This window comes from Telopea speciosissima, chromosome 11 (assembly GCF_018873765.1).
Source record: "Telopea speciosissima isolate NSW1024214 ecotype Mountain lineage chromosome 11, Tspe_v1, whole genome shotgun sequence".
Classification (NCBI taxonomy): Eukaryota; Viridiplantae; Streptophyta; class Magnoliopsida; order Proteales; family Proteaceae; genus Telopea; species Telopea speciosissima.
Window position 1 is genome coordinate 38,942,914 of NC_057926.1, and position 13,612 is coordinate 38,956,525.

At 47.2% G+C, this 13,612-nt stretch overlaps 1 protein-coding gene across 1 annotated transcript; it reads right to left on the minus strand.

Annotated features, from left to right (window-relative positions):
* Window positions 1–8,995: 8,995 nt before the first annotated feature.
* On the minus strand, window positions 8,996–9,625 carry LOC122645081. The gene has a single exon (XM_043838429.1). It carries the CDS (start codon window positions 9,623–9,625, stop codon window positions 8,996–8,998), a length of 630 nt encoding a protein of 209 aa, XP_043694364.1.
* Between the last annotated feature and the right edge of the window lie 3,987 nt (window positions 9,626–13,612).

A 13,612-nucleotide genomic window follows, 5' to 3' on the forward strand; every position in this document is an offset into this window, starting at 1 on the left:
CCGACATCAGAGTGGTTGGCTAGGCTTATGGTTCTGGCAGACTCGGCTAGACCGTCAACCGTGGCGATAATGGCAGTTGGGCCGATGCTAGAGATGTTGACCTCATCGTCAGGGCCTAGTGCATGCATCTCGACTGTGTTGCAGACCATTGAGGATTCGACCACATTATTGACCTTGGAGGGCTTGACTTTGCTATTGGCCATGGAGGATTCGTCCATGCTGCCAACCCTGGAGCACTAGGCTTGGTGCCTCTGACAGACGACTAAGATTGGAGTGGTCAACCAAGTTGACGCCTCTGACGAGGTCGACCTAGGTTGCCGACCTGGGAGGTCTCAGCTAGGTCAAGGATAGAGGTCTCGGTAGAGCTAAGGATGGACACGTCGGCCACGTGATCTGTTTGCGGAGGACTTGGCCATGTAGCTGATTCCGAAGTGCTCGGCCGCATACTCGTCCTATCATCTAGTTCTTTCTTAGGCCGTGGTAATTCGCTCGGCCACATGTCATCCACTGATGGGTTGGTGTTTTTATGGTTCATCACTTGCCCCCACTCATCAAGGCTCAGATGACCTTGGTGAGTATGTCTCTTGGTGTGCCGATCACTAGCTCTCGCTCTCGAGGTCGACTTCTCCAGACTCAGAAGACTTGTACGGATCCTGACATTGAATGCTATCACTGACACGTCAGGCGACGCTTCGTCGTTCGTGCGATACGTCACTAGGCGATATCATTACACTTGAGTATTCGAACTGTAACTCATCGGGGACCGTTGGATCGATCGAAAGCTTCCTGATCATTGGATCTTATCATTTTGGTTACCCCTCATTCCCTATAAATAGATAACTATTTTCCTTCATTTGCACTTGCTTCCGATTTCAGAGCACTCAGATTCTCAAGCGCTTGGCTTTCTCATGATCAGAGTTTCAAGCGTTCAGCTTTCCTTCGCCTTCAACCTCGGCATCCAATAAGTCTTCTAACCCTTAGTGATGTCAGTTGGTAGTGGGTTAGAAGAGGAAGTCCTCGATGAACTGCGAGAGATTATGCAGCTGAGCCAAGCGTTCAACTTGCAGTCGCTGTTGGATGACACTCTTGATAAGGGCTCGGACGAGCCCAGATTGGTTGATCCTCAACATTTCGGCAATGCCGAGGTTCCTCTGTTTCTAGAGTCAGAACATCCTACCCAATCCTCTACCGAAGAACATGAGGGGGATTTGGGGTCATCCTCGAAAGAAGGTGAGGCTTCTGACGAAGATAGGTCTTCTGACAACGAGGAAGATGGGTCGGCAAGTTCATCTTCTGAAGTTCCTGAGCAGACTGAGGGTAGTATCGGGTCGGTGGAGAGCAATATTACTTAGGCCAATCTCGTGGACTTTAGGGAGCGATATGGGATTCCCAAGAGTATCTGACTCTGAGTTCCCAGGCCTCAGGAGTTGGCCTATTTTATTAGGCCTAGCAAAGTGGCCTTGTACGAGATCACTTTTAAGTATGCCTTCCGTTTTTCGGTTCTTCGCCTGGTGGACGAGATTTTAGATCATTTCCACCTATCCCCAGGCCATCTGACCCCAAATGCATGGCTTCTCATGTATGGCTTCCACGTTTTCTTTGGCAGAATGGGTCAGATAGAGTCTGTGGCCCTTTTTCCCCAAGTCTGGTACTTGAAGAAATTCAAGGATAACAGGTGGTATTATTTCGCTCGTCAACCCCAAAACTGCTTGACTCTGAACGCTTGTAAATACTTGGCTCGTGTACCGAGTTCCAACAAACATTAGAAGCCTCAATTTTTCTTTGCTTCTATCCTCAACTGTCCGATTAGGACCAGGTGGAAGCAAATCAAGTTGAAGTACGTCAACCGGGTGTCGCCCCTAAACGAGTACGATCAAACTTCGTACAACCAAATCCTTCGGCATACACCTTTTAATGTGTTGCAACTTCTAGAGCAGGGCTTCCTCCGACTGTGGAGTCTGACCCCGGGTAGGTAGTCTATGCCGACCTCTTATACTTGTAATTTTTATGTAATCAATTTGCTCATCCTCTTTTTTTTGCAGTGGCAGGTGATCTCCCTCAGTTAGACTCGGCTCGGATGAAGGCTGAGCTTTTGGAAGAGAAGAAGAAGAAGGCGGCCGAAAAGGCCAAGACTAAGGCCGAGAAATCTAAGGCCAAAACAGTGACTGACCTGAGCAAGAAGGACATCATCCTCGGTATTGTGGCCGATACTGCCAAGGCTGCTGCCATTGACCTAAAGAGGAAGGAGCGTGACGAGCTGAGTTTAAGGGTGGACAAGCGGTCCAAGCCCATGATTTTGGTTAACCTGACCGGTTCCACTCCTCCCGAGGTTCCACTCAACTCTATATCCAGGTCAAGGGACTTAGCTGAGGATGTCACTGCTTATCCTACCCTAGGGAGGGCCTCATCGAGTAACGTCCCCATCCGACCCGTCTGGCGGCTATTCCAAGGGGATTCCACGGTGCGTTCAATCGCCCATGCTCAGGAATGGTTGGACGTGGGTAGGCTACCCGTCGATTGAGCCTATTTGTCTGACCTGAGTGATGTCGAGTTATCGGCCACCCTCTTTTAAGTCATGGCTCTGGTAAGCTTCCTGTATTGGATGGGACTATGTGCCTCCTTTCATTGGGGCTTTTTAATATACTTCCCTTTCATCTTTATAGGGTTTCTCTAAGGCTACCGAGGCAGCTCTTCGGCTCGACATGCTGGCCTCGGACAATGGTTCCATTGAGGAACAACCTAAGAAGGCTGGGGAAGAGGCCAAAAAGGCCATCTAATCTCGTAAGGACGAGGGCAAGAGGAAGCAGGGCGAGACCGAGCTTGAGACTTTAAGGAACTCGGTGAAGATCTAAAATGAGAAGTGGGAAAAAAAGTCCAGAACTTAAAGGCTGAGCTCGAAGGTCTGAGGGAGAAGGCTGAGGCCGATGTACGCAAGGCTCGAGAGGCGGCTGTGGATGAGTACCTAGGGTCGGCGGACTTCTGTGAGTTGCTTCATCGGATGAGCAAGCCCACTTATGCCTCAGGATTTAATAATGGTCGGGCAGAGATTCTCAAGGATTTTGTACTTGTGTCCAATTTGTTCCTTTAATATTACGGAAAGCCTTAACATTGATTGGTCAGTCCTAGAACCTCGAGTCGGCCAATCTGTGAGTATTGGTCTTATGACTTTGAATTTGCTGACCTATGAGGGTCGATCTTCGGGGTCGACCCACCTATGAGGATTGGTTTTACGACCTTAGTATTGTCGACTTGTGAGGGTCAGTCTCCGGGGGTCGGCCAATCTATGAAGATTGGTCTTATGACCTTAGTATTGCCGACCTATGAGGGTCGGTCTTCGGGGTTGGCCAATCTATAAGGATTGGTCTTATGACCTTAGTATTGCCGACCTACAAGGGTTGGTCTTTGGGGTTGGCCAATCTATGAGGATTGGTCTGATGACCTTGAATTTGTCGACCTATGAGGGTCAGTCTTCAGGTCAACCAACCTATGAGGATTGGTCTTATGACTTTGAATTTGTCGACCTATGATGGTCGGTCTTCGAGGTTGGCCAACCTATGAGGATTGGTCTTATGACCTTGATTAATACACCATTTGAAATGAACTATGAACTCGGATGAGAACTTCACTTTATTGATGCCAAATCTTCAAAATTTTCAAAATTTCAAAATACACTTTGCCTACAACCGAGGCTTACAAATAACTTCTACTGATAAAATTTCTTTAAGTTCTCAGAATTCCAAAGTCGGGGTATCTTCTTGCCCCCCAGAGTCTTTAAGCGATACGTCCCTAGTCGGATCTGCTTGGAGACTATGTACGATCTTTCCCAATTTGGCGTGAGCTTTTCTTGTTCCTTCAGTTGAAATGCACTAGCCTTTCTTAGGACGAGGTGCCCTTGACAGAATAGTTGTTACTTCACTCTAGAGTTATAATACTTGGCCATTCTTTACTGGTACGCTATCTTCCTTAGTAGTGCGTTCTCCCTTCATCAAGAAAGTCTAGATTTGCCCTTAGGCAATCTTCATGTGTCCTCTCGTTAAAGCTGAGTGCTCTGTAGGATGAGGCTTTAACCTCTACCAGAGTGAGTACCTCGGTGTCGTATGGCAATCGAAATGGGCTTTCTCCAGTTGGTGTTCTTACCGTCGTTCGATAGGCCCAAAGCATGCTCGACAGTTCTTCCACCCATCTTCCTTTGGCCTCGTCCAACCTTCTCTTAACTCCTATTAGTAGCGTTCAGTTAGACACCTCAACTTGACCATTAGCTTTTGGATGAGCCACCTCCATCAGGCAAAAGTCAGTGTAGAAGTATTTACAAAATTCTCGAAAGTACGGGTTGTCGATAATTAGCTCCTTAGGAAGGGTGAATCTGTAGATGACTTTGTCCCAGAAGAACTTCTCCATATTCTTCTCGGTAATGGTTGCCAATGGTTCAGCCTCGATCCATTTGGTGAAATAATCAATGGCGACCACCAAATACTTTCTGTTTCCCGTGGCCGAGATAAAATCTCCAAGTATGTCCATCCCCCACATGGCGAAGGGGATCAGACTTAGCATTGGGGACAATCACGTCGCGGGCTGGTGTTGGGCGGGGCCAAACAATTGACATTTCTCGTAAGTCTTCATATACTTCATGGCCTCTTCTTACATTCTCGGCCAATAGAACCCTTGCCGGAGTACCTTATATACTAGTGCTCGGCCTCCCATGTGACTTCTGCATATTCCTTTGTGTGTATCTTTCAAAGCATACTTGACACCTTTTGGTCCAAGGAATCTAAGTAGTGGGGTTGAGGCTGCCCTCTTGTACAAGACTCCATCAATCATGGTGTACTTTATGGCTCAGATTTTGATCTTCCTAGCCTCATCTCGGTCCTCTAGGAGTTGGTCATTCTCCAAATAATTGACGATTGGGTCCATCCAGGTCGGACCATCCTCTTCGATGTGATTAACCTTCTTGTCGTTCAACGATGGCTCATCCAGAATCTCGATATAGACCAAACTGCTCAGACTAGGGATTTTGGCCTTGGCAAGCCGTGATAGGGAATTGGCCACGAAATTTTCTTCCTGCGGTACTTGGGTCATCTTGAAATGTTTGAACTCGGTGATTAGGCCTCGGGATCGGCCAAGGAAAGCTATCATTCAATAATCCTTTGCCTCATTTTTGCCATTAACCTGGTTTACCACCAACTATGAGTCACATCTTACTTTTAGCCGTGTGATGCCTATGGCTTTAGCGACTCAGAGCCCACCAAGTAGAGCCTCGTACTCGGCCTCGTTGTTAGAGGCGGAAAACTTGAATCTCAAGGCGTATTGGATGTGAAACCCCTTGGGGCTAACTAGAATTAGTCCCACTCCACTTTCGACTGAGTTACATGAACCATCAACATTCATAGTCCATGCCTATTCGACCTCAGCCTCGGATGTGTTTTCTTCTCGGCCTTGGGGGTCGGCTATAGTGCACTTGGCAATGAAGTTAGCTAATGCTTGCCCCTTTATCGCTATGCGGGGGCGATAGTTGATGTTGTACTCACTTAAATCGATGGCACATGCAATGAGCCGACCCGACACATCTGGTTTGTACAATATCTTCTTGAGGGGTTGATCGATGAGGACCGCGATCGAAGGAGTTTGCAAATACGGCCTCAGCTTCCTTGTTGCCGTTACTAAGGCTAATGCTACTTTCTTAAACTTTGAGTACCGCGTCTCAGCATCAATTAATACATGGCTAATATAGTATAGGCCTTCTTCCTTAAGCAGTACCGCACTGACAGCTATGGGAGTTGAAGCCAAGTGTAATTGTAGTTCTTCATTAGGCTCAGGTCGGGCGAGTAGAGGTGGATTCTCCAAGTATTCTTTTAACTCTTCGGTGGCTCATTAGTACTCATCCGTCCACCCAAAATCCTTCGGACTCTGAAGATTCTTCAATGTTTTGAAGAAGGGTAGGTACTTATCACCTGATCTTGACATAAACTTTGATAACGCAGCTACTCCCCCATTCAATCTTTGTACTTCTCGGATCGTCCTTGGAGGGCTCATCTCCTGGATGACCTTGATTTTTATTACGTTGGCCTCAATGCCTCGGACGAAGACCATGAATCCAAGGAATTTCCTTGAGGTTACTCCAAAGGCACATTTGGTGGGGTTCAACTTCATCTAGTCCCTCCTCAATACCCCAAAAGCTTCTTCTAGGTCGGCCAAGTGATTCTAGGCCTTTAGGTTCTTGACCACCATATTGTAGACACTAATTTTTTGTCACCACCTAATTAGCGATGATGACAACGGGACATGGACGATAGACGATGCACTCTCCCTCTTTTTAGACCCAAGATACCTGACCCATAAGACCAAGAACCATGCTTAACATAAAAAGGCCCATTTTAAGCCTAAAAACAAGAAAAAATGGCACTGCGCTCCTACGGCGCCATGGACTCTTCCCACGGCACCGTGGACATCTTCCCATGGCACCTTGGAGATGTGTACCAGATTTCCACGGTGCCATGAGGGGGTGTGACATCAGCCTTCTGACGTCACCCACAACTCCGTGGAGGACTTATCCGATCAGGAGAGAGAAGGGGTCCCTCCCTATAAATAGGAGGGTCCCCTCCCACATTTCTAAAGGAAGATTGGGTGGAGAGACTCTCCCCAAGTGATTCCTAGCCTATTTTCCTCCCTTTTCACCCTCATTTCTCCTCCTTCTCTCATGAGAGTGTGAGTGCTTGAAGTTTTCTTGTGGCGGACAGATCCTTCGATTGTCCCTCTGAGTATAGAACACTTTGGCTCCTTGGCATTGTTATCCCGTCTATGCATGGATAACCATCAAAACTCCTTTATTACACACGTTATTCTATCTATTTAACCCTCTCCAAATCACTTAAAAGAGCCGTTACTCTGCCGAGAAAGAATCGGCGTCAGTCCATTCGTCTATCTCCCCTAAGCCAGGGGAATACAACCATACAGGTATAATTACTGCATTTTTGTTGATTCAATGTAGTCCTTTAATATTTCATCATTTTAGTCCATATTTTGCATATATGTAATGTAGTTTATTATGCTTTAGTTCAATTCATAGCATCTGAATGTAGTTCATAATATCTCCCGTCCTCATAATAAAAGAGAGAGAAGATTCGTCCTTATGTAGCATCTAACACAGAGAGATCGGCTTTGGCCGGGCGAGGTGGGTGCCTAACACCTTCCCACACTCGTAATCTGACCCCTTACCCGAACCTTTGGTCAGACCATATGGAGTCACGTAGCCCAATTCCACTCATAACGGTTAGGGCTACACTTAATGGGTCCTAGGCCCTAACCCTAGGTGGCGACTTCACATTACAGTAGCATATTTTAATGCATGATCCCAATCCCCTATTTATCAATAGTATACATTAACAATATTATCCATATCCATATACACACACATATATCTCCCAAAATCCTATGTCGCCATATACAATAAGGGCCGGGGGAACCCTCGTCCCGAGGACCATAGTACTTACACATATCATCTACGTATACTTCTATATTTCGGCCAATCTGATCTTGGAACATGTGGTTCACCATTCATTGGTATGTGGCCCTTACAATTTTCAATTCGAATGGCATGACCCGGTAGCAAAAGTTTTCTTGGTCAATTGAGAAGGCGGTGTGTGCCTCATCTTCTTCGTGCATGAGGATCTGATTGTAGCCCCAGTATGCGTCCATGAAGCTGAGCATCTCGTGTCCGACTGTGGCGTCAATTAATAAGTCAATCCGAGATAAGGGGTACTCATCTTTGGGACACGCCTTATTGAGGTCGATGTAATTGACGCACATTCTCCACTTCCAATTAGGCTTAGGAACCATGATGATATTCGCAAGCCAAGTCGGGAACTTCTCTTTACTGATGTAGCCAGACTGTCAAAGCTTTTTCACCTCTTCTTTGATCACGATCTACCGATTATGGGCATAGTTCCTTCTCTTCTGCTGAACCGGCTTTTGGGTCTGATTAACATGGATTCGGTGCTTAGCTACATGCCTCGGTATCCCTGGCATGTCCACGGCCGACCATGCGAAGACATCCACATTCTTCCTTAGGAAATTCCTGAGCTGACCCCTTTGTTCTTCGTTCAGTAGCGATCCGAGCTGGACCGTCTTAATGGGATCCTCGTCACTGAGGGAGAAAGGGATGAGGTCTTCCATCGGCTTCCCCCTCCATTCGGTCTGCTCATCACGTTGATCTTCGAGAAGATCTTCTACACACTTGGCCATTCCTCGAACGTTGCCCTTGTTTTCCTTGACAAACGTCGTGTAGCATTCCCTACCCTTCTTTTGGTCGCCTTGAATTTCTCCAATCCCGTTCTCCGTGGGGAACTTCATCTTTAAATGGATAGGGGAGATGACGGCTTGAAGGGCGGTTAGGGTCGGCCTGCCGAGTATTGCGTTGAAGACCAGGACCGATCTCACCACCATGAACTTGACTTTTATTATTGTTTGGCACGACGCTTCTCCGAGTGTGATCAATAGTTTAATCAACCCTTTGATTGTGGCTGAGGCCTTTGAGAATCAGTGTATGGAGGTTCCCTTGGGCTTGCGTACGTCGTCGACGAAGCCAAACTGTTGGTACGCATCCAGCTACATCAAGTCCATCGATGCTCCCGTGTCTATCAATACCCGGTGAACAGGTCTCTTCGTAATCTCCACCTGCACTACCAAAGCATTATCATGAGATAAGCTTATACCTTCGAGGTCGGCCTCGGTGAAGGAGATCATTGTCTCGGTCCATGCTATCATGCTCGGCATCTCTGTGACCGCGACAAACTATGCGTTGGCTTTAGCTTTTCTTATTGACTCTTGCCCGAGGCCCCCAAGGATGGTGCATATCGGTACCCCCTTGGTACCACTCGGCCCTGAACCCTCATCTTTCTTTTTGGGTCGGGCCTTGTTCTCGTTGGGCTCGGCCCTCCTATTGTCATGCCTCAGCTCATCTTTCTTCCAATCATGATCTTCGTTGCATTGACCTCCGCGTTCATCTCGGCCCCTTCACGTATAGCTTCAAATGTCCCGCCTTTATCAGCTCTTTAATCTCTCTCTGTAGCTTATAACAATCTTCGGTGTTGTGACCGATGTCTTTGTGGAATTGGCAACACATATTTGGATTCCAAGATAACCCTGCTTGCATCGGTCGCAGTCGACGAATATAACCTTCATCCTGGATTTGCATCAAAATCTCTTTTCGAGATGTATTCAAGGAAGTGTAATCGGGACTTCGGGCTTGATCGGTCTTCTTGGGTCGGCAATCAGTCTTGGAGCACTTTTCTTCTTTGCGGTCATCCCCCGCTGATCTTTTCTTTTCACTCTTTCCGTCGTTTGCCTTTCTGGCCTGAAGCACCTCGGCCATATTTGCAAACTCATTGCATCTCTCCAGGAGCTCGGCCATATTTTTGGTAGGCTTTCGGGCTAGATCCTTGATGAGGTCCATGTCTGAAAGGCCGTTGCTCATCGCCGTGTGGACCGTAGCTTTATCTAGATCCTTGAGGTCCAAGTATTCTTTATTAAAACGGGAGACGAAGGCTCGGATGGACTCGTTAGGCTTTTGCTTCACACTCAAGAGGTTGACCATCATCTTCTTGTGTTTCATACTGCTCTGGAAATGCATGACGAAGGCTCGACAGAGCTGAGAGAAGCTTGTAATTAACTTCTCTGACAACCAGGAGAACCATGATGTCGCCGCCCCTTTAAGGGATGAGGGGAGGCTCGGCATAAGATGATTTTCGTTCCCCCATACATAGTCATCATCGTGTTGAAGTAGTTGATGTGATTAGCCAGGTCAATGGTCCCATCGTATCTTTCAAAGGGAGGCGGCTTGAACCCTGTTGGGAGCGGTGCAGTCCTGATTTTCAACGGGTAGGGATGTCGCCCGATCATTGAATAGGCATCCGCCGTCGTCCGCTTCTTTAAACCTTGTACCTACTCGGTGAGTTCATATAATCGTCTTTCCACCTCAGTCTCAGGTGCTCGCCGATCTGCACTCTAAGATGTGGTCGGCTTTCGCAGTTGTGGTTCTCGGCTCGATCACCCCCACTTGCTCGCGCATGTCCATCATTCTAGAAGTTGGACCCTTGGGGGTTTCGCTGACGATCTTCTCGACCCGTGGGGCTTCGGCATCGAGGACTGCGATGGGATCCTTCCTGACATCCATGGTTCCTTTGGGGGTCCTCCCGCTGCTCGCGGTGCCACCTCCATGGTCCGTTCCCCCTAGTCGGCCCAAGAAAACTGATCTTCTGACCATTGAATTCGCCGGATTGATCTCTTCTCTTACCCTTGAAGCTACTCAGTGTTCCTGCTCGCCAAGATGTGTGTTTCCATTTAACCGAGGTGGTGTGACTTGGTGAGGCGTTTGAGACGACGTAGCTCCGCTCGGATCTCCTCAGAGTCAACCACCATTGAGCTGCCGTAATTCTCCCACGGGCGTTGGAGTCAACAGTAATGCAGCCGGTGATTGGCCCAAAGTTCCTCCCTAAGCCATCTGGGTCATGAGGGCTCGTAGCATCTCATTGGTGCGAAGCACTTAGAGCTGAATATCCATGACTTGTCGATTATTTACTGGGGCTTTTGGTTCTAAATTTTTTGGTACGGGGGGTGGCGACGGTAGATTCACCCAGACAGTAGTCGGCTCAACCTGTGGCTGACCCTTTAGTGTCGTGTTTTGGAAGCTTCCTCCGTTGTCGCCGTCTCCCTACAAGGCCGGGTTGGCAATTGCACTTACAATGCGTTGGGTTCCCCCTCCTTGAGGAGGTCTTTCGGCCACTCCCTGATGTGAAGTCTTGGGCGGGGTGAGTTTCTCGGACCTCCTTTGGGTTACATTTCTTTCTCCTCGAAAGCGACAGTATGCTGACCCAACCTCGTGTGCGTCATTACCTTCTCTCTTTCGATCGGTAGAAACGACGATGTTTAAAAGACGTCGTTCCCACAGATGGCACCAAATCTGTTGCATGTGAAAACCTCCGTGACTCGGTTCACCCAAGGATGAGCCTGCAAAAACCAAGTTAGCAAAAGAGAGCCGGTGTGAATCCGACCAAGGACTCTCTGATACTTAAGTCAGGTCTCCAAAGCAACAACGGTTCAAATTAGTGAAAGTGAGATGAGCATTTGAGCTCTATACCTGAGTACTTATAGAGCGAGGATAGGGCGGTGGAGAAGAGTCCTTCTATGGGAAGAGTCCTATTTTCAGTAGGAGTCGTCCAAGGTAGAGTCATATTCGGAAGGGGACCCTTCGCCTGGCAAAAGTCCTTATTGAATGCGATACAATCCTGTCTTTAGATAGAAATCTGATCCGGCTAAGCTGGTGTATCTCACGAATGTCAGTGTGCTTGATGTGGCTCCATGATCCGCAATATGAGAGCTCAGCTCGGTGTTCCTACCCCATGGCCACATCCGAGTGGTCGGCTAGGCTTATGGTTTTGGTAGACTCGGCTAGACCGTCAACTATGGCGATACTGGCAGCCGGGCCGATGCTAGAGATGTCAGCCTCGTCTTTGGGGCCTAGTGCCCGCAGCTCGATTGTGTTGCCGACCATTGAGGATTCGACCTCGTTACTGACCATGGAGGGTTTGGCTTCGCTATCGGCCATGGAGGATTTGTCCACGTTGTCAACCCTTGAGCGCTAGGCTTGGTGCCTCCGACAGACGGCTGAGATTGGAGTGGTCAGCCAAGTTGACGCCTCTGGCAAGGTCGGCATGGGTTGCTGACCTAGGAGGTCTCGGCTGGGCCAAGGATAGAGGTCTCAGTAGAGCCGAGGATGGTGGCGTTGACCATGTGATCTATTCCTGGAGGACTTGACCATGTAGTCGTTTCCGGAGTGCTCGACAACGTACTCGTCCTATCATCTGGTTCTTTCTTGGGCCGTGGTATTTGGCTCAACCTCGAACCAGCCATGTGTCATCCACTGATGGGCTGGTGTTTTTATGGTTCATCAGATATTGCTGTAGTAAGAGGTTTTTTTTTTAAAAAAAAAAATGAACTCATTCAGACCAATGTGCCCATCTCTATCCGAATCAACCTCCTACTCCTCCTCTGTCGTAGGATGCCCAAGGCTCCCCATGATCGCACCCAGTTCAAACGAAGAAATCTTTCCATCGCCATTCACATCGAATTTCTTGAAAACATTCTCAAGCTCCTCGATTTGGGTCCTTGTCTATGTGAACGAAACCGGCCATGATTCAAAAGGGTTTCCTCGACTTCCATGGCTTGACCTTGCAGGCGACTGCGACTTTGTCGATGATTTCTTTCTCCGAGCAAGAAAAGACTTAATTCCCATGATTTTTTCCTGGTTTTCAAGTCTGAATAACCAAAGAAACTCAACAGAAACTGAAGGATGCACACACATTTGAGAGCTCTCACTCGATCCAATCCAAAGAAATCATCTAGGGTTTTAATTCGTTTTACAGATTCATTTGAAGTTTTTTTTTTTTTTGGTAAAAAATAGAGGTGGGGTTGGGTTTTTTCATGTTTTTAGTGTAAAGGGGAGTTTAGTCATTTTCATTCAACTCAGTTAACCCCGTTAGTTTTTGGGTCAAAATTGATATATTGGCCCTTAGTGGGGTCGCATTAATTTCACAGTCCATCAGAGGGGGTGTCGCTGAAAATTTCCCATTTATCAAAGTGCTTCTCCGGTTGCTCAAGACATCTCTTCTCCACTGAGGAACAAAACAAGATCATTTCATTCCACTTTTAGTCAAAGAGTGAAGGATATTCCATTAGTAATGCCAACAACGATGGGATCTGTATTTGTTATTCAGATCGATCAAAAGGTGTAGAAATAGCTAGAACTGAATGTTGAAACTATGGAAAAACAACTCGTAATGCATTTAACCCCGACACTGAATGAGCCCCTTAATTATGCTCTAATCTAGGCCCCAATTAGGATACCTATTTAACATTTTTAATGAAGCGTTATACTTCACTGGAAATAGTGACGAGGAAGAAAACCCTTTCTTTTTTTATAATCAAATAGAAAGGATATTGATAAGTCTCTTTATCACATTTTTAGAATCAATATTCTATCAATCATTTATTGTCATTCTTGGTCTAAAACCTGCTTTCTCTTGAGAAACCATACAAAGGAACCTCTCCTTTCTCTACTAGATTCTGGCTCGATAACTAGCACCCTCATAGAGTTCTTCTCCTCTCAGTGAGAGATAGAGCTATCTACAATTCTTGCTAGAGTAGGCTTGACTTGGTTTCAGATATTGTCTAGCTGGATATTTGGCCCCCCCTCCCAAGAATGCTTCCTCATTGGGCCTCTTCAATTCTAAGTCGGTTTGGGACCTCATCAGGACTCGAGGTAACATTAAGTTCTAGTGGAATTTGGTTTGTTTCAAGAGCCACATCCAACGTCACAGCTTCACTGTTTGGTGGGCTTTCACTGGTTGTCTCTCGACTCAATGTTTCTAATTGGACATCAGATTCTCGTCACCCCAATCCTGCCTTTGCTGGAATGCTTTGAAAGATGTTGATCATCTATTTTTCGGCTGTCCCTTCTCTTCTACAGTTTGGATTGGTTTGCTGACCATGTGTTGGCCTAGGAGGAGAAAAATTCTGCCCTTTCAAAGAGAATGGTTCGGGGTAGACATGTTCTTTGTGG